At 45.9% G+C, this 22,006-nt stretch overlaps 2 protein-coding genes across 7 annotated transcripts; both read right to left on the reverse strand.

The window, feature by feature from the left end:
* Positions 1-506: 506 nt before the first annotated feature.
* LOC104020830 (P2X purinoceptor 4) lies at positions 507-7,834 on the reverse strand. 3 transcript variants are annotated; one of them, XM_087754581.1, is made up of 12 exons: positions 7,395-7,834; positions 6,492-6,639; positions 5,385-5,456; positions 5,218-5,290; positions 4,634-4,730; positions 4,370-4,450; positions 4,122-4,263; positions 3,654-3,790; positions 2,254-2,347; positions 2,102-2,167; positions 1,916-2,011; positions 507-1,196 (listed from the first exon to the last, which is right to left on the reverse strand). In XM_087754581.1, exons 1-12 carry the CDS (start codon positions 7,523-7,525, stop codon positions 1,164-1,166), a joined length of 1,170 nt encoding a protein of 389 aa, XP_087610707.1. In that variant the 5' UTR covers positions 7,526-7,834; the 3' UTR covers positions 507-1,163. The 3 variants fall into 3 exon arrangements, with proteins under 3 accessions (XP_087610707.1, XP_087610706.1, XP_087610708.1); XM_087754580.1 differs by lacking the exon at positions 507-1,196 and having other exon boundaries at positions 1,224-2,011; XM_087754582.1 differs by lacking the exons at positions 507-1,196; positions 1,916-2,011; positions 2,102-2,167 and adding an exon at positions 2,853-2,935 and having other exon boundaries at positions 2,299-2,347.
* On the reverse strand, positions 7,418-20,721 carry LOC104020841 (P2X purinoceptor 7). Of its 4 annotated transcripts, XM_087754583.1 has the most exons (10): positions 20,587-20,721; positions 17,522-17,602; positions 15,745-15,870; positions 12,316-12,409; positions 11,575-11,691; positions 10,828-11,103; positions 9,883-10,342; positions 8,937-9,750; positions 7,977-8,147; positions 7,418-7,499 (listed from the first exon to the last, which is right to left on the reverse strand). In XM_087754583.1, coding segments are annotated over exons 1-7 (1,005 nt in total). In that variant the 5' UTR covers positions 20,589-20,721; the 3' UTR covers positions 7,418-7,499; positions 7,977-8,147; positions 8,937-9,750; positions 9,883-10,033. The 4 variants fall into 4 exon arrangements, with proteins under 4 accessions (XP_087610709.1, XP_087610710.1, XP_087610712.1 ...); XM_087754584.1 differs by lacking the exons at positions 7,418-7,499; positions 7,977-8,147; positions 15,745-15,870 and having other exon boundaries at positions 8,469-9,750; XM_087754586.1 differs by lacking the exons at positions 7,418-7,499; positions 7,977-8,147; positions 8,937-9,750 and having other exon boundaries at positions 10,185-10,355; positions 10,828-10,923.
* Between the last annotated feature and the right edge of the window lie 1,285 nt (positions 20,722-22,006).

Genomic DNA, 22,006 nt, shown 5'->3' on the forward strand with positions numbered 1-22,006 from the left:
GAGCTGTACCTTGCGTGCCAGCGTGAGCACCAGAGATGCTCAAGGCCACGTGAAGATAAAAGCCAACAGATTCACTTAAATTGTGTAAACCCATTAAAGGCAGCAGCCCAGATAGGGAGCCCGGGGGTGGTGGTGAAAAGCACGGGAGATGTGCCAGGGAATAAAAGCTTTGTTCTTCTGGCCAGTTGGTACTGGCGTTTGGCTAAGGCCATGCTAGGCTACCACACCCTGGCCTCGAACTTTCAAGTCTTTTCCCTTGGACAGGGTTTTAATGCAACAGGCCCAGACAAGGCGTTACAAGAACCAAGGTGGAGCAGAAGCTGTAGTTGCAGCAGCGCTCTTGCTGAGAGAATTCAGAGGCAAAGCAGACAGCAGCACTGGCTTTGAGCGCTCTCCAGTAACAGTTGCGATCTGTGTAAAATGAAGACAGCTCACTGACCCTAACTTCCACAGGCCCTGGGGAAAAATAAACCAGCAAAACCCAGCTTGCAGGACTCCAAGAGGGCTGAGAGAGAGAATATTTTTATTAAAAAGAAAGTAAATTTTAAAGTAGTACCATAAAAAATAGAGAAAACAGAAAAAAAATTCTGTAACCAGTAAGCCATTTACCATTAGCACAATGGCACAAGACACTCCTTTGTCGCAGTCTGTGGCCACTGGAGCTTGGAGACACGATTAAACAGTAGGCACAGGCCCAGCTAAGCACCACAGTCCGTCAGGGCACGGAAAAGTGATGTGAGAACAGCAAGGAGCTGCTCTCCCAAGGTTAGACAACACCTGGCAGGGGCCACGTTCACTGTAAGGAAGAATCTGTGCCGGTTACCCTGTGCTCTCTGCTAGCGGTGAGCTCAGGGAAAGGAGGAGTGTCAAAATGACAATGTCGGAGCAGTCCCTGTCCCAGGCTTACCCAGTGCAGAGGCCTGGCATGAGAGCACAATTCTCCCTCTGTGCTTAGCACAATTAACCTGGAAAGACAGCAGACAAGGAGCAGACCCAGTTCTTCTTTCTGGGGTTAGCTCCAGCCAGCAAAAGTAGTGAAGAGTAGTGAAGAAGGTCCCTTTCTCAGGTTTGTTCCCCGCTTCCTTCCAACGAAGAGGGGGTGGGTCTCACGGCAGGGTCAGAGTAACATTCACAGCAGCAGTTGGTGCTGTAGCAGCAGGAGGTCAGGAGTTTGTTCCGTATGTCTCACTGACTCCCTGCAAGGATCAGAGGTTACAGTTCTCTGCCAGAAAACTCTTCTTTCTCCCCCGTCCTCTCACATAAAACCCTCTGCACAGGCAAGCTACTCTCCACTACTCAGACTTTGCATTTCCAGTGCCACAAGGTCTTTTGATTTACAAATCCACCCTCTGCAGCAACACTTCCCACCAAGCACAGGGCTGCAGGGCTGAGCTCCACCCTCAGCACCAGTCAAGCAACCCCACTACCCCACTAAATCCTTCGCCTGGCCAAACGGATCTTTTGGAACCTGAAGGGAGGCGTAGCTGTGGCTGTCAGCATCTGGTCTCAGAAAATACCAACCCACGGAATGGGTTTGTTCACAGCAGCAGGAACCCCCAAGAGCCAAGAAGGAAGGATTCGATGGGGACAGAGCTGCTGTCTGCAGCTCTCAGAAGGCAACTGCCAAGGACTGCAACCCAAAAAAGAGGTGCGGTGGGAGCATGACAAGTTCTTGAACATACATTCCCCTCTCCGAGAGTGGTTGCCCAGGAAACACAACAATATTTGTTTCTAGTGCTCCTCCCTGCAACAGCTTTGAGGTAAAAATGAGCTTCTCTGAGGAAGACAAAGTTTCCTCAGAGCTGTGGTTCAAATATCCCTGTTTGATGCGGACTTTCTAAATCCTGTTTCAGAATCTCTCCAGAGTCAGAGGAGGAAGCAACTTCGACTTCACTCTGCCTTCACTGATGCTTACCAGTTCATAATCCTCCACATATTTGTATTTCTTCTCCCGATAGTAGTATTTCTTCTTCGTGCAATACAGAACAACAATGTCACACAGCACTGTTGCCTAGTGGAGATTGAAAGAGTATAAGACAATGATCCTCAGAACTGAGGCACTAATCCAGCATTGAGTCCAAGCGGAGACAGTGTCACTTACCATGCCAAACAGCGCTAAGCCAGAGCCGATGTTAATCATTGTAGGAATTACGTCAAATTTTCCTGCCTAGAAGACGGTTACAAAGGTGACGATGTTTTTCAGCATCTCTGAGAGCCCTCACCACAAGACCTCCAGGAATTAAGCCACCCTACCTTTCCGAACACTATGATATCGAAGCGGATGCCATAAGCTTTGACAAGTGTCCGTGATTCAGTGCCATTACTCTCCTTGTAGTATTTTGCAAACCTGGAGAAAAGATAGTTCAGAGCTCAGCTGGAAGTTTTGAGGTTGCTTATGTGATCATGTAACATCCATGTGTGTCCCCCATCCCAAGAGGATGGGCTCAACATTGCTACTTCCAGAGACATGCCCCAAATGATGGAGGGAGATTTCATGCAGGCAAGCACATATAGGAGAAAAGCCCAGAACAGGCGAATTTAAGACAGCAGTTAGCACAAGCCAAATCAGGAAACTTGCAAAGCATATAGGAAGGGGAGGAAGTTAGCTTTAGTAGGGGAGCAAAAGGACAGACAGGAAGAAATTCAGCTACACGTGAGAATCGGCCCCCTCAGACAGAGGCAAGCAGGAGGCTGCAGGAGTGCAGGCAGCCACGAGAGGGCAGGGCTGGGAGCAGGCAGGAGGGAGGCAGCACAGCTCAGCCTGGCACACAAAGGCTGTTCCTTGTCCCACACAACGTGACTTGCAGGCAAATGATAGGGAAAACAGAACAAATAAATGACATCAGACTTACTCCGCCACATGGTTGACTAAACCAGGAGGAAGCAGAGAAGAGGGTGGAAGAGAAGAAGGATTGGTAAGGGGTTGCACCACGGTCTGGAATTAGCAAGAGCACTTCAGAACCTGCACCAGCCGGGCTGCGATATCCTCCAGCCGGTCTCGCCTGACACCCCAATACCTGCAGGCCTGGCACCTCCCACACACACGCTTGTCCTGTCTGCATGACAGCAGCTTCCCAGTGAATTCACGCAAGTTCTACCAAAAGACAGCCCCTGCACTAAGTGAGAGTTTGTGACTCTAGAAAGAAGCACAGCCCTGAGCCGCGTTTCCTCACGAGCAGGACTGCTGCAAGGATCTTGGCAAGGTGGCCAATCCATATTATTGTAGCTCTGAGCCTGGATGCAACCAGCTACCTGGATCTGCACTGGGAGTTTTACTGGAGGTGCTGGACCCATCCGTACTGGCCAGAATGTACCATATCCCCACCCCCCAACCCCTTCAAACGCTGCCCTGTCAGCACACCCGTGAGAACTGACTGTTTTCAATTGCCATGCCACAGGAGGCTGGCCCAAACAGTCACCAAATGCTGATGCAAATATGACTCAGACACTGACGGAATCAGCGGACCTTCACTGACCTTCCCCCTCTGCTGTGGTTTGCACCCAGTGAGGATCCAACCTGCTCTATGTTTTACAGTACCATCAGAAGTCTAAGGATGACCCGCAACTGCCCGAGGAGCACAGGCAGCCCGTAACACTGTGCCAGTGGTAGACTGAGCCGCAGGGACACCAGATGCCCTCCATAGCCACGTTACCTGAAGTTGTAGCCAGGCGAGACGGTATGGGCAGAGTCCTTGTTGTCGAGGCGCCGGAAGGAGTACTTTGGCACACAGTGGGAAGCAGCTCTGTCAAGGTTGCAGTCCCAGTTGATCTGCAGCGCCATGACTCCACCCTGCCAAGTGGAGGGGAGGAGACGGTGAGCAGCCCAAGCGCCTGGCCAGCCCAGTGCTAGGCTCTCTGCTGACCAGGACCCTGATTTACAGGCCCTTGTCCCAGTCAAACATTCTTTCCCCCTGCTACAGAAGGGCCTTGCAACCCCACCCAAACCAGCCAAGGCCAAATATTTGTTAAGTAGAATTGACTCCAGTCCCTCTGGCCAGAGCAGCTCTCCATTCTGCAGCTACTCCATGTCCCGTGGCTCATGCCACGAGGCAGCGGAGGACAACCACCTACCGCTCCTCTTTCTACACAGCTGAGGCCCAAGAGAAGGGTCTGCCAAATACCTCCACAGCCATTTCCTGGAAGTTCTGCCCTGCAGCTTCAACTATTTTCCCTAAGCGAAAGATAGGGCAGAAAGGATCTGTCTGGGAGTCATAGATGCAGTTCTTGAGGTAGGTGGAGTTGATTGTGGGGAGGATGTTTCGCCTACAAGGGAACAGAGAGAGAAGATCTGTTGCCTCTTCTTCCGCTCCTCCAGCTCCTCTTTACTGTCCAAGAGACCAGACAGTGCAACGCCCCACACACTATTTACTTGCTGAAGTTGAACTTGGGGTACCAAATGTTGTTCTTCACCAGAATGGTGAAGTTCTCAGCTTCTTGCAGGAACGCTGGCCTACAAAACAATAGGAAAGGTAAATAAGTTTCAGTTATATTTTCACAAACAGGACTCTGCAGGGTCCTTGGTGATCACCTCTTCAGCTTTTCCCAATAGTACCTCATAGGGAGAAACATCAGCTGCATACTGCTAGTCTCCTCTCAGGAGGGCCACCGGAGAGTAGGAAGACAGAGCACTCACTTGGGTATATGATAGTCATCCTCCACAGGGCACCATGCGAAGACTTCACAGGTCTTAATGCTGCTGTTGTACAGTACACACTCCCCAGTCTGGATGCCTGGAAAGACATGTGAATGGAGGTACTACCAAGCAAAAATACAGAGGCAGTATTTGCCCCGTCATATCTCCTCACTCCCTAAGGTGAAAGCAATCTGCTCAGAGGTAAAGTGCTAGTAAGAAGACCCCCAATATCTTCCATTGTAATTTGCAGTGCAATTTCAGAGAAAGAAGCATCAGGTCCTTTTTCTGAGTCAAATCCTCATCTATGTGAAACAGTGCTTCATGGACTCAAGGTCTTGAAAAAGCCCTCACGCTGTTTGCTAACTCACCAAAGCACACATCTATCCAGCATCCACCCAAAACAGTCTAAACCCATCTGCTCTCCCCCAGAAGAAAAATCTGAGCTTCCCTTTCAGTCCTCTTGGGTGTGAGAGAATGAGAACAAGAAGACTGAAGTGAAATGCTGCTTCCTTCGCAGGAGGCAAGGCACAGCACAGAGGTATCACAACACAGACTGAAAGGAGCCCTTGCAGCAGGCTTCTTACCATTGCTGTGGGTGCTGACATATCCTGGAACACAGTTGTTCTTCACCTTGCACACTGTTTTATCATCTGGAAGCTGGAGAGGAACAATAATTACACTAAACTCTAGAAACTCTCGCCCCCACACTCCCACCCACACAAGGCAGGATTAAAGCAGAGCCTGTACCTACCTCTGGGCAGCGGCCTTGGCGCTGGTTCAGTGTGAGTATCACATTGGTCATGATAAACACAGTGTTCTCCTCCTGAACATGCAAAACAAGAAGGAAATTTAAGAGTGACAGTCTGCAAAGAATATCCAAGGCACCACCCCAAACGTCTTTGCTGACAGAGCCCAGGTGGCCCCGCAGGGGGCTTTGGACAGTGCTGGTGTAGCACTGAAGGAGCAGATTCCCACATGTATCGCCTGATGCCGCTGCCTTTAGGCAGAGGAAGGACTGTGGGACTAGCAACCCTTTCCGTCCTCCCACTTGGCCCAAATTTCCTCATTCACATTATGAAAACAGAGATCACACAGCTCCTCAGGGGAGTCGCAAGGCAGGAGCAGAAATAAAGCTCCAGCTGCAACTCTGAGCACAACCCCCACTCTTTTTTTTTTTTTTTTTTTTTTTTTTTTTTCCAATGTATCTGTTAGAAATTTGACCAGTCCTGGTTTGTTTCTCCAGGGAGCACCACTTACATTATTTTCAGATCTGTACAATTCGGGATCTGTTGTTTACCTCTGCTCCACTGACAGGTAAATATGATCACTCAGCCAAAATCTGGCTAAATCTGTCACTTTTTTCTGCACCACATCTCATGCAGACAGAGTGACCCACGACTAGCAGCTTGGCCATGCCTGCCAACCCCGACATAGATTGCCCACACAGCGCAGATTCGCACAGACATAGTCAATCAGTAACTCCAGCAATACCTCCCGTTCAGTTCCGGATCAAGTGACTTGCCAGCTATTCCCAGGGTTTCTGCCAACAAGTTAACTTTGAGTTGTTTGCTTTAGAAAGCAGTAAGACGACGTGGTTATTGTTGCAACTTTTCCCTGAAGCCTGAAAAATTCTCCCTCCTATACAAGCACACACACACAGACACACTTTTCTTGAAACAAGCTTCCCCAGGGCTAGTGGTGCAGGTGCTCAGCATGATCTGCAATAAAGCAAAGCTGCTTCATTCTCTTGTATCGAGGCCACGCTGGAGCCGAAGCTGCTCCAGACCTCAGTGGACTTCGGCAGAGCAGTAGCTGTTTGTTAGAAAACCCTCCCTCTGCATGTGAAAGTGATTGATACCTGAGGAGGGACGACATAGTCAGCGACATCCCAGACCCTGGCTCCCAAGGTGGATGTGTTTGTCAGCGTTACTCCTTTCACCTTTGTGGTTACAGAACTGACCACAGAGTCTGTTTCCTGGTAGCCCTTCTCCCACAAAAAGACCCAGCTGGAAGAGAAGGATTGCAAGAAAGAAACAACAAAAAACAGATAAACACCATAAACCAGCACAGGCAGCTGGAATTTCTCCTTTTTTCATGTGTCACCTGTCCAGATAGTTTCATAGCGTTTCCCTACAAAAGGGTCACAGGACTAGCAACCTCCCTTCTGATTTTTTTTTTCCAGTGTGGTTTGGCAGGGTGTAATTATTGCTTTTATGCACACACCCCGCCGGGTGAATGACCATCACCCTCCGGGTCCTCTCCTGTCTGCAGCTGCCTCTAAGCAGCCCTACAATCCCAGTTCAGGCCGCTCAGTTAAGCTCAGCCCTACAACCCCAGTTCAGGCCACCCAGTTAAGCTCAGCCCTACAACCCCAGTTCAGGCCGCCCAGTTAAGCTGTCCCACCACCTGCCTGTCAGCCCTTGGTGTTGGCACCCACGACGGCTGCCGCGGGCGAGCTCCGGCCTCCTCTCAGCCCCGCGGCGGCCGCTTCCCGCCACCCCAGCCCAGCCCGCGCCTCCCTGACAGAAAAGGGGGTCCCGGCAGCCGGGAGCTGCCTCCCCGCCTACCCTGAGGGAGGCGGCCGGCTCCTGCCCCTCAGCCCCACGGCCCCAGGGGCTCCCAGCGAGAAGCTGCCCTTCTTCCCTCACGGCAGCCGCCCCGAGACCCCCTCACCCCCGCCGGCTACAGCCGCGGCGGGGCTACGGGCTTCCCCCCAGCGCAGCCCGGCGGGGAGGGGACGCAGGCCGGCGGCGGGGCTCACCCGATCACGTAGGCGAGGATGGCGAGCTGCACCCCGCGGTTGATGAGCCCCACTTTGCGGCTCCGGATCAGCACGATGCGGGGGGTGTCGTACTCGAAGAGGAAGCTGCGGAAAGCCCCACACGACACCATGTTGGCGGCGGCCTGGAAGGGCGGGTGGGAGCCGCCACACGCCGGACAGCGGCTGCGGCAGCCCCGCGGAGCCACAGCGCCCCGAGCAGCCCGGAGAGCGCTCCCGCAGCCCCGGGGCTTGTACCGGCTCCGGCTCCTGATTGCCGGCCCCCACCCCGCCAGCTGCCGGCCCTGCCCGGAGTGGCCGCAGCCTCTCCCCGGGCTGTTCTCGGCAGGGAAGAGGGGTTTCCCGCCGCCCTGAGCCCTTTGGGGCTGCCCGGGATAACGCGGGGCTCGGCAGCAGGGCAAGGCTCTGCCCTGAGGCCTCCCGCGGCCGTAGCTCTGCCGTGCGTGATACGGGAAGGGCGGGTGGTGGGTCATCCTGAGGAGGATGCTCTCACCCTAGTTGCTAAATCTGGGACTTTTTTTTCCCTGCTACTCATTGTTAGCAAGTTTACGGGGAGTTTTTCACCTCCATACTGGCCAGATGTGAGTCAGACCTGGACGTCTGCTGCTGTCAGTCCTACGCTGAGTCTGGGCTACTAAGTCTCACAAAGAAGCTGGACAGATGGCCTCAGGCAAGGGCCACCCTAACACCGAGACGTAACTTGCAGCCAGCGCCGGGCAAGGACAGAGAACCTGCCTGCAAAAGACAGCAGAAGCATATATCAGACTGTCACCCTCCCATCCACAATGAACAAACCCTTTATTTATCCTCTTGCAGAATTAACCTTTGCTATAAAAGCAGACCTGCACCACCTAATTCACGCACCTTCCACCTGATGCTGGGCTGCCCAGCACAGTGCTCATTTTAGAAACATCACCATAACCCTCATAATAGCAGGCAGATCATTAGAAAGAGATGAAATGAACTGACAAACTGGCAATTTCAGACAGTACGAAACTATTAAAAGAGACTTTGAGTCAGCTATAGATCAGTAAAATGCTCTATTTATTAGAAAAACAGTAAAAACTGAAAGGACCAAGAAAAGGGGGGAGAGGATAAGGAAGAACATATATACAAATGTGAAAGGAGATTAAAATCACAGTCTTAAGTGAATATTCAGTGTAATTCTTTCCAAAAGGAGAGTCGGTTCATGTTTCAGAACAGGAATGCATTAATGCCAACTGTAATATTTTCCCACTCTAGATATATAAGATGCTGCAATATGAATGTTAATACAATTAATGCATGTTACAACTGAAGATATAAATACAGCTGGCATAATCTGCTAGCAATATATCTTAAAATATATGTGGGAAATTGAAATGGCGAACTGCTCGGTTAGTTCAGAAAGAACAAATTTTAGTTGAAAGGAGTGCAGAATATACATGTTACAGTCCTGCTCACCTTGTTTCTACAAAAATAGAACATGTCCAGGTATAAAAACAAGAAAGAACTGAAAGGGTGTTGGAACACGGATTAATCTACCTTGAATTTGCTGCTCCTCAGCTGTACTCTGGCCTTACGCATCACAGCACAAAGCAACTTGCACTGTGCCAAGTTCAGTAGGAGGTGTAGGAAGCAAGGCCTGTTTGAAGCTAAGAGCAAACAGGAGGCCAAAGTCCAACATTACAATTTCAATGAGTATGAATGAAATGCCCGAAAATATTACACAAAGACAGTAAAAGTACTTTTCATTGTAATTCCTGAGTTCGAGCTAAAAGGAGTAATACAAAGAGGACAGCTGGGCTTTTCAGAAAATGCTTTGTCTGTGTCACTGAAATAATCTAAAATAAGCCTGTTTAATCTGGACGGACTGTGAGGCCTTCAACGGCGAGTTATGAAACTACATGCTCAGTGGCCTCTTTCTGGAGCCTCTTGATACAGGGAAAGGAGGCTGCGGGAGAAAAATGCTCAGGACCACACTTTCAAGTGATATCTCTTTTGGACTTCATTCCTTCAGGGGTCTTGCCTGGAGAAGGCTCTTGGCTCCATCTTATTTTCAGGGTGCTGGTTGTCTCCTGACTCAGCTGGGATTCTGGCATGCACCAGTGCAAAGGCAGGAGGCCTGGAAGCTCCCACTAAAATGTAGCCCTAAGAATTCACCCAAGAGCCTACATTTCCAAGCCACGTGGGGTGACTCACAGAAAGAAGCACAGGCAGAAGCAAGCACTTTAGCTCAAGGTGTCTGTTCCTCTGTGCTAAGCAGCAGGCAATTGTGCCTCTCCAAAGACAGTATACAAGAATTCAGCTGTACTACAGAAGATTTTGGGAAGTCACACGCTTCTTTTTTTTAAAAGGTCTGTGAAAGAAAACAAAGGTTAAATGTCCAAGGTGAGTCACAGTGTGAGCTCAAGTTGTGCTACATCCTTATCCCATCTTAAAACCAGTAAAATTGTTGGCTGCTTTGGGATAATTATCTCTAATTTTCCACCTGCAGCAGCTTGGGATGATGGCTCTGTCTTCCACATCAGAAGAACCAAAGCACCAGCGAACGTATCGCTTGTAAGCAAGGTGACGCAGCTGGTTGTTGACATTGCCATCCATCAAGTCCAGAAAGGGGTCTTTGTAGAGAAGGGCTTTCTTCAGGGTGTGACTGCACAGCAGCAGCTGCTGAAACCAATGGGAGGCTGTGATGCACTGCCCTTTTCTTCTTCGGCAGCAGAGCTGCTCATGGTACTTTTGTGTTGGCTGGCATTTGCCACAGCCGCACCACTTTTGGCAGTCTGGGGAAGAGGCCCCTTGTCTGAGAGGTTGCCCCAGCTCGTATTCTTCAGTATCACGGTTCTCGTTGGACTCACTGGTGCGCATCGGCTTGGATTCTTCGTTATCATGTTCTCGTTGGACTCGCTGTTGCAGCAGCTGCCAGCATCACAGAATTTCACAGGGTGGCTCTGCAACAACAATCTCAACATAAATTAGAGAAGAAAACAGCATTTGCTGCTTCATCCAACCACAGAGGGAATTTACAACAGTGATCCTCACCATTGGGTTTTTCATTTGACACAGCACAATAGGGATAATGACGATAGATCAGCAGATCTGGAGGAGGATTGTCTTTCTGTGTTGCCAACGCCCACCCTAGCGAAATTGAATCGACACCTCGCAAGTTGTTTCAACACCAACGTACTCCCGCTGGTACATACCCACCACAGGAAAGCAGCAATTTTTAGCTGACTCTAGAAAATACATCCTCTGGTCACAGGAGCTATTAAGTTGAAGCAGACAATAGCGGACAATAGATCTAGTTTTAGCCTCTCAGAACATAATCTGGAAATATGGGAGGGGAGGGTGGCGGAAAGCCAAATCAGTTTGGAATGACATTCCTCAGTTCTCCCTTCTGAAGGGAGGATCCCAAAGATGAAGAGTCTGTCTTTACCTCAACAATGCTGCCTTGAGCATGCTGCAAGCTTGTTTTCAGAGGCTTCTTTATCAAGGTAATGTGTGGCTCATCAACATAGGACACATACATCACCTGTGCAGCAGAAGAAATTAGCATTGTCAGCTGGGGTAGTTGGAGAACTGGGGATAAACACAGCATAGATCTGACCTCAGGACTTGGGTTCTGCTGTCTGTACTCCAGTAACAATACCCTGCAACTGCATGTTGCAAGGGCCCGTGTTTCCAGTATCCGGGACAGCAAGGACACGGGGAGCTGCAGGGACAGAGGGAACAGGAAGAGACGGTATGGAACTGACTGTAGGAGTGTGGTTGTGCAGGGCCTTTAGGTACTCCCTTCTTCACTCTTCTTTAAAAATACATGTCTAAACTGCTGGGGGATTAGTAGAGGTACCCTAAAAAAATAACCATTAATATCTTGAAAAAGAGGAAGAGGCAACTGAAGTTGGCAGGGAAGAGGCTTTGAGCAATGCCCTCTTCACGGACAACCCTTTCATGACATCCTTCTGCTGTTTTGAAGGACCACTAGGATTTTTTTTGTTTTGAAGGATCATCCTTTTGAGGGATTCCCTGCAGGTTTCCCTGATAGAGCTGGTGTGACTCTGCCATGCAAGGTTATGTGTAGAGCACACTGCACTCACGCAGTGCATGCCGTGCACAGCTCCATGGAAGCTTCCTGGATCAGCTGCATTTTTGTACCCACAGAGCAGGAATTTACATTCTTTACCTGTCCTGGATTCAGCACAGTCTCATACTTTTTCCTGTTGTAAATTTTGTAGAATGGTGATTTGCTGCAGCTGGAGCAATGACCGACACAAAGAGCAATTTCAATGGCACTCACAACCTGCACGTGGAAAAAAAAGCAAGTAGTGATTCCACTTTCATAATGAGACTGTATCTCCAGAACTGGTTTTATTAACACAAAAAATAAGTCTCTCAACAAACCAAAATAGGAAATTATGGACCCAATGTTTTTAATGAGTTCAATGCCATTATATTTTCTAACCTTAAAGAAAGCAGAAAAGAATAACTGGGAGGCAAGATCTGTTACCATTCATGCAACTTAATGGCTTTTCTTTTTTTGTCTCTTCACAACGTACCTTTGTCTCTTTACAATTCAGTCAATCCCAAAATTTCACAGACCATCTCAGACGCTTTGCAGGGGAGAATCAACAACTTGAGAGGGAAATAGTGGTGACACGTGGGGTTCATGACAATAACATCACAACATGATGGTACCTGTTATTGTCTCAGTCTTAGACAACAATCCTGCCTTTCTTCCCGCCCTGCCATTTCATCCTCAGCTTTGCTCCCCTATGCTTCTCAGCTCAGTTTAGATCTACTGATCTGACATGACTTCCATCCCAGAATGGTGGACAGGAGAGAGGAGAGGGGTATATGGCAGAAGTGGGGCTAAGGAAATCGCAAGCTTTCTTCTCCCTCCACAAGGAAAAATAATTGCATTTACTGTGCCAAAGACAAGGTCATCAAACCGTATTCCGTAGACTTTGAAAAGGGTTCTCTGCTCCTTCCCATGTGGTAGCTTGTAGTACCTTGCATATCTGCAAAAGAGTAAATGAAGATCTGTGCAGCTTCCCCAGGGATATAATGCCATGAGGCTGCAGAACACAAAAAGAGGCGTAGTTTCTTCTCCCTTCCTCCAGCCCTTTCAGCCTTCTGAAATGAAGCCGCTGAGGCCAGCTTGATGAACAGTATTTTGCCCAGCATCCGACCTGGCAGTCTAAACTAAATTAATACATATATAGAGATTTAGACAAATTAAAAATCCAACTTCTGTCCAACAAGTGTTTTGCTGTCTCAATTCAAATTGGAACCTGAAGCTGCAGAAAGAAGTTCAATCACAGGTAAAACAGATAGAAAACCCCAGCAAGGATATGTGAGGAGCTGGCAATGACAAGAGCACCCATGCTCTGAAGGCTTTAATATCATGTTATCCAAGGCCAACTCTGAACCCCTGAGCACACTTCAGCATGCTGGATAGCAGCCATTTTCCATTCTTCGGTCAGTATAGAGTGGCAAAAATCATGTGAGCCTTTACTAACTTCCAGTTTCTTATTCTATCAAGAACATGACCCTCCTGATGCACAGCTCACATCAGCTTATGGATCAGTAAGCAGTCACAGAGCGTGGAACAAAGAGATCTTTTTAAATCTGACAATGAAAAGCTGGCAGTATGGACAAAATCATTACATTAAACTGAAAGACATACTAAAACACACAATGGTACTAATATCAGACCTCTGACAACAACACTCATATGTCTTCTGCCTCAGATATGCTTTCAGGACTCAAAGTGCTGTATTGTTCTTGACTGGTTTACTTGAGTGATCTCCTTCATTTAGATAAATAATCTGAATGGGAATTTGCTTAGCCAAAGGGACAGAAGGTCAGTTCCAGGGGTGGCAGATGCTCACAGATCACTGTCATTGCTAATCAAATTTTGGTTTATAGTTGGTTGCCTGTTCAAGTACTGAAAGAGTAAGCTGTTTAAGAGGATATGTCTGGTGTAAATGCCATCAGCTCAGCCCTCTGCTTTCTAGCATCTCCAGGTACTCATTCAGATGATAGAGACATCTAAACAAAACCACATTTTCCTCCTTTCCTTTCTCTTTGGGTTCAGTCTGCTGCTCCGGTTTGCTATCTTGATGCTAACAAACCAGCCCAGAGCAAGCTTTTACTTGATTCCTCTCTCCTGCACATCCTACTGCAAGCTAAGTTTGGCAGACTTTCAGAGGGCTTTTAATCAGAGTTCCCTAGATCATGCGATCATTTGCTTCCCATTCACCACGATCTGATTTGTATTCTCTGAAGGCAGTGAGTCACTCAGAAAAAGACACTGTAATGTGTTCTGCTTTCTCCGTGCTTGCACAGACGTGAAATGTGCTTTTTCCTGGGCTGAACGGTTCCACAGTCTGTGGCCAAGACATGTTTTATTGGCCGGCTCTCAGCCTCTGAAGCCTGCAGGTCAGTTAGGTTTTATTTGAAAGTTTTCCTAGCTCTTTCCAGGATCAGAGCTTGTCTCTAGCCCTCAGGGTAGAGGTTATTTCACATCTGACTCTTGACGGCATCGAAGCCTTCTCCTCTGTAACACCTTTGTGCTCAGAGCTGACCTGTTAAAAGCTTTCTTGATCACTGGCTGAAGCTTTGCTCCCTTGCACCTCAAGCAGTTCTCTTCTTTGGGAAGGCTAAAGCCTGCTTCCATTTAAGTCTGTCACAAAATTCCCTTTGGAACTGAGATGAAATCAATAGGGCTTCATGCAGACAGAGGTTATAAGCATTCTATACGCGCCCTGTTTCTTATGCTCTTTCCCAAAATTTTCTCCTGCTATTGATCTCTGTTAGCTTTAGGACACTGGGCTGGTTGGACCTCTAATATGATAATATTTTACATTCTTATGACATGTCACTGATGTCAAAAAAGTCTTCTTGAAATATATTAATTGTAGGATCGTTTCTACCTCTCCCCTCCCCTTACTCCCTTGGGTAGTTCTACTGAAACCAGCAGCTCTGTTTGTACAAGTTGGCATACGCTTGCTCAGCAGTGTGGCAGGGTTTGTGCACGTTCTTTGCCAAAACATCCATGCTTGTTTTAAATAGTATTATGCTCAATCTATTCACTGCTCTTCAACTTTCACTGTCTTTGCTTTTTAAATGGCTGCACTGAACCACTCTGCTCCTCTTTTTTAATTTTGGAGACATTAAAGAATGACATTTCTTTACCAATAAACCCCTTGATTAACAGATAAAGAGTCAGGCCACCAGGATGTGGTCTGGCATCATGCACGCTCTCGCGGCAGCCTGTGTTCTCAGACCAGGCTCGCTTCCTGCAGCAGAGATTTCAGCTGAACAGCAGCAAAATAATCTTGCTACAAACTGGTACTTTGATGCCTAAAAGATAATAAATTTTGGGCAAACCCGTTCTTGGCATTTTGACCCCAGCTGTTATTCTGACACTAAACATCCTCAAAACTACTCCACCGTCTTCTTCCAAAAGCCTTCTCAGAAACTGCTTTGCCTACAAAAATGTATTCAACAGAAAGGCTGCTGGCCTCAGCCTCACAGCACTGTTTTGCTTTTTCCTTGTGATCTCCCCACCTCCTGTCCGTGGTTGCCGGGTCAGAGGGAACACCTATTTGGCCTTTATTGGCACAGCTCCGGCACAATGCAGCTTTGGAATACGCTGGCAGCTCCTAGACAGTTACAGCACTCATGTTAGCATCACAAATGTATGAAAACCCATCATGTAATAATAATCATGCCGTGAGTCAAAAAAAGAGTGTTGTTACACAAGAGTTTTGACCTAGATCTGAGGGACAACTTTAGTTTTAAACATGTTGATAAGCATTTGATAAATGCTTTGTGTAACTATTTAGAACTGGAGTCATGTCAAGATTTTTTGTCAAAAATTCTCATAAATCTGCTATATGCACACAGAACCAAAAGCTCTAATTTGCTTTTGAATAAATCTTGATTCAGTGAACTGTGGGGTTACCCAGATGGAAGAAAAACACTTTGTGATTTTATTTGTGTTAATTGCCTTGGGAATCGCACAAGTTTAGGTAGTTTCAAGCCTCAGTTGCCACATGGTGGAATCTGCCCAAACTATTCTCTGTGTTAGCTCCCAGAATACTCTTTGGAAATTTCTAGGCCTTACGACGCAGAAATAAAATCTCCTGCAATACAAGCGTGCTCATTTGGAAGATGACCATGATGATACATCTATACAACTGCAGTAACTGCAAGTTAAGGACATAACTACAAGAGTGAAGAAGAAGAATCAAACGTCTTGTCACTCCAAGTTATCATTCCCCACACTTCATCACACCTTTGCTTCAACGCAGAAAACATGCTACTTGCTTCATATAACATTTTTTACCTGAAGTGGAATCCAGGCTTTATTTTTTTTGTCATCAAGGTGGCGGAAACCATACTTTGGACTGCAGTCGTAAAACCAGCTGTCCAAGTTACAGTCCCAGTTAATTTCAGTGGCAATGATTCCTCCCTAGAAACCGACATAGTAAGCTCAGGGACTAGCGCTGTGATTGCTGCCTGTGCTAAACTGCTGTTAAAGTCAGCGGAGACTTGAGGGATGCCATTGGCAGGGACACATCTCTATAGACACGCTAACTCATAAGCAACATTTGCCAATCAAGCAGTCTTCTATGGAAGTGACTTAGTTACCTGAGCTAGAAGCTACCATTCCGTCAGGCCTTTCCTACATTCTGTCTACGTCTCTTCATCTTAGCAGCACAAATGTGGATGTAGCCAATGTACTGTGACCGTCGTTTTGTTGCTTTAAACTACGTATAGGCTCAACCCGAAAGCCTGAATGCGAGCCTAAGTTTTATAGGCACCCAATCCAAATGTTTCATCTTGAATGCACTGTGCCAGGCTGAGAATCAATAAATGTGACTCAGTTGATGACTGGGCGGGACACTGTCTCTACTTCTATTCTACCCATCCGTTAATATTTACTATTTATTTCTAGAGGCATGGCTGGATACTGTGTCAAGGGCATTTGGCTCAATACCCTTGAGGTAATGGCAAAAATAAGTGCTTTTTGACTCTGAATATAAGCTGCCATTTTTGCCAGTCTGACTTTTGGATGATTCCCCCAGCAACATGATTTAGGATCTGCTTGAGTAGAATCAAAAGATGACCACGAGTGACAGCCTTGTATAGGACCAATTTAAATGCACTGTGCTTTGTAAAAGGGCCTCTACCTGCTACAATACTAACAAAATAACACCAACTCTGTCAACATCGGTCCCATCCCGTGAGATGTTAAGCACATTTAATTCTTGAAAGTTGGGGTTACTTTGCTTCTCACACAATCAGTTTCTAAGCCTAGAACAACTCCGTTCTATGGCAGACAGCAAAACATGCAGGAAGAGAATCAAGAAAATGTTTTAACACTGAGCATAAGAAAAAAGTGATATCATAGACCTTTACTGCTGCTTCAGAAAAATTCTTTTTTGCTTCCTGAAGGATATCTCCCAGATGGAAAATTAGACAGAGCAGGGAAGTTATCTTGCTGCATGTGCAGGAAGTATTTAAATTTGGTGGAATATTTAGTCTGTGAAGAACACACACAACTGTTTAAATTTAAAAACAAGCTGGAGCAGCTACAGATACAGGTAAGGGACCTCACACTTACTAGAATCTGTGTTAAATGTGCTCGGTTTGGAAGTATACGAGCTTTTGGTTTTGTAGCTACCAGCTCTATGTATCCCTACCTGGGATCTGGGAATCAAGATGAATTCTTTACTCTTTGGATATAATCACCAGCAAAATTCTACCTGTGTAAACTAAACACTTTCACCTTATAATTTGAATCGCACGTCTGTTGTGCTTTATTTTGTGATTTTACCCTAACAGAGACCAGTATATCTGAATGAACAATTCTGTTGTCCAGTGCATGAGAGAAATAGAATTATACTGGGAGGCTCTGTTCCCAAGCTCTCCTTATTTCTCTTGGTTCCTGAAGGATTAATAGGGCTAAAGAATTACAGAAACTTGGTATTTTTCACTCCGGCAGATACAGCCCAGAATGCACAGCCTTTTTGAGTAGAGAAGGTGCCAATTTATACAACCTTTTTTTCAGAGCACAATTACTCACTCTTCAGAAAGCATTGAGGAATGTTTGCACTTACGTGGTGTAATTAAATTTTGGGAAGTGAATGTTGTTCTTTGTTAGCACAGTGAAGTCTTCAGAACTCCTCAGAACAGCAGGCCTAAAAAAGAAACATCAAATTAACTCACTTCTTTTACTTAAATACATCAGTTAATGTTATGCTACTTTACTATTACCTGGAAAGCTGTCAGTAGGAGGAATATGTTGCTAAGAATAACAGAGTGAAATGCAGGGAGTTAGGTGGCTCAGGGGATCAAGAAAGATAGAGGTGGTTTTCTTAGTTTTAGGTATAAATTGTTCTCTCTCTATTGCAGTTGTTTGTGGGGGCCAAGCCTAACTGGAGTCTCTACATGCAGCTGAAATACGATCTCAGGAGACTTCTCATATAAATCTTGCTATAGAATAGTAGTAAGAAATTACACCGTTTGACAGCTGATGATTTCTGCACAATGAATTGGCAGTTTCATTGCTGGTCCCCACAGACAGGTGGCCTTTTACACCAGAGCTGCACGGCTAGTAAGAGTATAAGAAGGAGTCGTGCGCTCGATCCTAGAGGATGTCTCTGGAAGTCAGGTGTCAATCACATCACCAAAGGTTGTCCTGCCTTCCGAGCAGATACTGGTTTGGGGACCAAACCTGCAGTGGTTTGTGTCACTAAATATGTAGGTGGAATGCAAACACAATGGAAAGCAGGCCGCCAGTCTGACCCTTCCTCAAAAGAGCGATTTCTCTGAAGCTAACGTGGCAGGAAAGAAGGAGTTTTCCCACAAGTTGCCAGCTGGGTAACCTTGGCCTGGACTGTGGGAGACAACCTCTGCTACACCCCAGGCCCCGCCAGGGCTACAGGAAAGTAAGAGATACAATTTTTAGCATTGTTTGTCTGGCATAGGGACTATGCTGAACTGGAATATTGGCATTGTTCCATTTTAAGAATGAGGCAGGAATATTTTAATTTCCATCATGACAGCCATTCCAAGGGGGAAACCCAGTCTTCAGAGCAGTCATCCACATAAAGGACAGTGCTTCTAAGCAGGGAATATTTTTCCTATCATTGTATTTTGAGCAATGTCTCTGCATCAGAGATCTGTGACGACGAGAAGCACATTAGCTGGATGACATGCAGCTTCCATGAGGGACTTCTCAGGAGTGTCTTCTAAACCAAATCAACAAATCAGACTTCATTGCAAATCAAATTAATATTTGTGGATGCTACCTGGACACGAAAGTCACTGATGCGTTTCAGTGTATAACAGTCAAGACATTAATAATGTATGTTAGTTTTCAAAGAACTAAAAATGAATTAACCTATAATGTGAAACTCCATAATTCATCCACTGGGAAGCATCTGGAATCTGTTCCAAAGTTCTTCTGAAAAAGGTGGTGTAAACACCTGTCCTTCAGCCAGCTAATCTGACAACTGTGCCCTGCCTCAGGCAGAAACGAACAATCAAAAATAAAAGAATCTTCTTGCCAACATGCAAGGGCTTTGTTCAGCTCCTGCCATAACTAACGGGAAGGAAAAGGAGGCCTCCTGTATAGTTCATGAAACCTACCTTTCAAAGGAATTTGGACAATAAAGACAATCATGGGTGTAACCAAAGCCCAACATTGCTACCTCAGTATCTCAACCAGATGGCAAAGCTTCCTGGGCTCTGACCTTGGTCTTATGTATCGTTCTGGTAGAAAATAAAACACTCAGCTTTGCTTTTTAGTGATTCCTCATTTTTTCTTTGCCAATGGAACTTGTGAAGGAACTTCATACGTCGGAGGTTTGGGTCAAACCTCTCATCCATTATTTTTGGTCCCTGGTAGTGACCGACTACTGGCACTTTAGAAGAAGGTTAGGAAACAAGACAGAATGTGTCAACTGTGCGATGTAATTAAAAGCAAAATTCCCTCTGTAACGTATGCAGCAGTGAGCCTACGCAGTGTGACATTTAAAAATGACTGGCAGTCACTGAAACTTTATAAAAAACCCTTAGGATTTCATTAACTCAGGAAGCTCATGCATATCTTTCCCGGATGCTGTATGAACAATTACAGCCTTCCTGTTGTTGGACAAAGCCTTTTTCAGATCACAACTTTGTCCGCAGGAGAAGGGCATGGAAATTCCTTTAAAGAGCTGAAAAAAACTCAGCAGAAGGAGCTGTAGGAGGCATTGTGGGCTCTGGAGCAGACCTGGCAGTGGAAAAATTGCTCAGTCTCTGCAGAAAACCCCGAGTTAGGGAAAAGATGGGATATGTACATAGAAACAGGCTTGTATCTTTTAAAAGCAATGAGTTAATAAAAGTGATAATTGACCTAGTTTCTTACACATACATTTCAAAGCTGGTTGAGAGGAGCTAAAATTGATTATTATTTGCTCTCTTAGAATTTAATTTCCATCATTTCAGTTGAAAACAAATCTTTTCTAAAATTTTTTCATGCTTCGGCTGATACAGAATAGAAATAGAACATTTTCATCTTGGAACAGTGTACAGTCACGGGGTTACAAAAAAAGATGGCTACGAAGCCCCTCCATCCTACTCTCTAGGTCACAGCAGCATTGTTCCGTGGAGTCTTTTTCCTAGAGTTTTCTTCAGCTCACTATGACAGATTGCCACCACGGAGGTTTTCATCATCTACCTAGAAAGGACGGAGAGACTGTTCTTCAGTCTGAGGCGGATCCGCAAACACTAGCTTGCAGCACAAGGTACAGACAACCGATCTACCCCTACTGTTCTGGGAGGTGGAAGCAACCTCACTGTGATAAATGAACCCACAAAGAACTTGTACACCACAGAGCCCTAAGCCTTGCAGAAGAAAACCCCAAGTTAGGAAACTTTTTATTTCTGTCACTGATTAAACCTATCTTATGTTGATGCATTTTCCTTGACATTTGAATTAATGAGCCAAATGCCTCTAGTGAATTCAAGATGAGCCTGTGACATCTAAAACTGTTTCTATGGCAGCTGCATGATGATACAAACTGGAGGCTATGACTTCACTGCAGAATCATACAGCAGGACAGATTGTTAGAAGTTATTTAGATATTATAATGAGTGTTAACAGTATGGCTATGAAGGAAATAGCTGGTTTACATACATGAGATCTATATGTGCCTAGGCAAAGGGATTATCCTAAAATTTCATGGCTTTGTCAAAGTAAATCCTTCTTTTGACATTAAAAAAATGCAGATATCTCTTTCACTTCCTCAGGGTCTTTTTCCATGGATTCGACAGGACACCATACCCTGACATCACAGGTTTTAACAGTTGCATTATAATTCACACATCTTCCTCTTTGAATTCCTGTAGAGAAACAGGCTCTTACTTAGCAAAAAGACAAGCGTTTTTCACCAATTAGAGACAGTTTCAACATGTCAGTGATTCCTCCTCAGATGTAAGATAGGGAGCTTGACATTTCAGATTGTTGCAGCTTTCTATAGGAGGAAGCTGTAGGAAGAACTACACAAACCATGGTCCTGCCACACCTCATCAATCCTTATTTAGCCGTTTGCTTGGGTCAACAGTACTTGTCATTGTTTGGGCTGAGGGTGAAGTAATTTCCTTCATAGTTTTATATGCAGTTACATATCTGAGTCTTGGGATAAATTGAGAAACCAACTGTTTCAGTCAGAAGTTTAATTCAACAACATGAGCAAATTAAACAAGGATATAAAGGTGGGGAGAAAACCTTAATTCTTTCTGCACTCCTGGAAAGTCAGCATTTTCTGTGAGCATTTAGTCTTTACCAGGGACAGCAATAATCCAACCAGCAGCCCAAATTCAGGGAATCTCAGCACTACAAAGAACTTACATAGCTGATGAAAACAGTATGACGCCTTCTCGACAACTGGTCCCAAATAAAGGACACAAGTCCCCTGACTTATTCTGAGAACTACCTAACCGTCATAGGGGTGTTACAGACCCTTCAAACACGCTCAGCAGCCACGGGCTTCAATGGGAGTGACTGTGAAATCAGCCCTCATTCACACCAGTCTGTACTTTTCTTCACATCTCCCCTTCCTCTGCTCCCTCTCACTGTTTCTCCTTTTAGTAAGGGCACACACAAGCTGATAAGAACTCAGTTTTGTGGTTTTGAAAATATGTTCTCAGATATCTCTTAGGATTCTGTACTGTTCTACTGCAGTTCTCCAAGCTGGATCTTGCACGTGCTGCACTGGTCCATAATGCAATAGAAGACAGCACCCACAAAAAAATATTTCAATCTGAAAACGCTGTTTACGTACCATGACTGTGGATATCTACACTCCCTTTTTCACAGGACTTGTCTGAAGAGCAGATAGCTTTGGTGAAGGGATACTGGAAGAAAAAATTACATAAAAGAGCAATATAAATATCTCTCTCTCCACACCTATGTAAAAAGTCTTACTCAGCTTCAATGTAACAATATAAAATAATAAGAGACAATAACAATGCAAAGCAGGTATAACCCTTACTAATTATTTGGCTTATAGGAGATAAAGGCTCAGCTAGCTGCAAAACCAGAAAAAAGCCCTTAC

The sequence above is a fragment of the Nipponia nippon genome, unplaced genomic scaffold (assembly GCF_047370975.1).
Source record: "Nipponia nippon isolate SJK-2023a ecotype South Korea unplaced genomic scaffold, ASM4737097v1 scaffold_18, whole genome shotgun sequence".
Lineage (NCBI taxonomy): Eukaryota > Metazoa > Chordata > Aves > Pelecaniformes > Threskiornithidae > Nipponia > Nipponia nippon.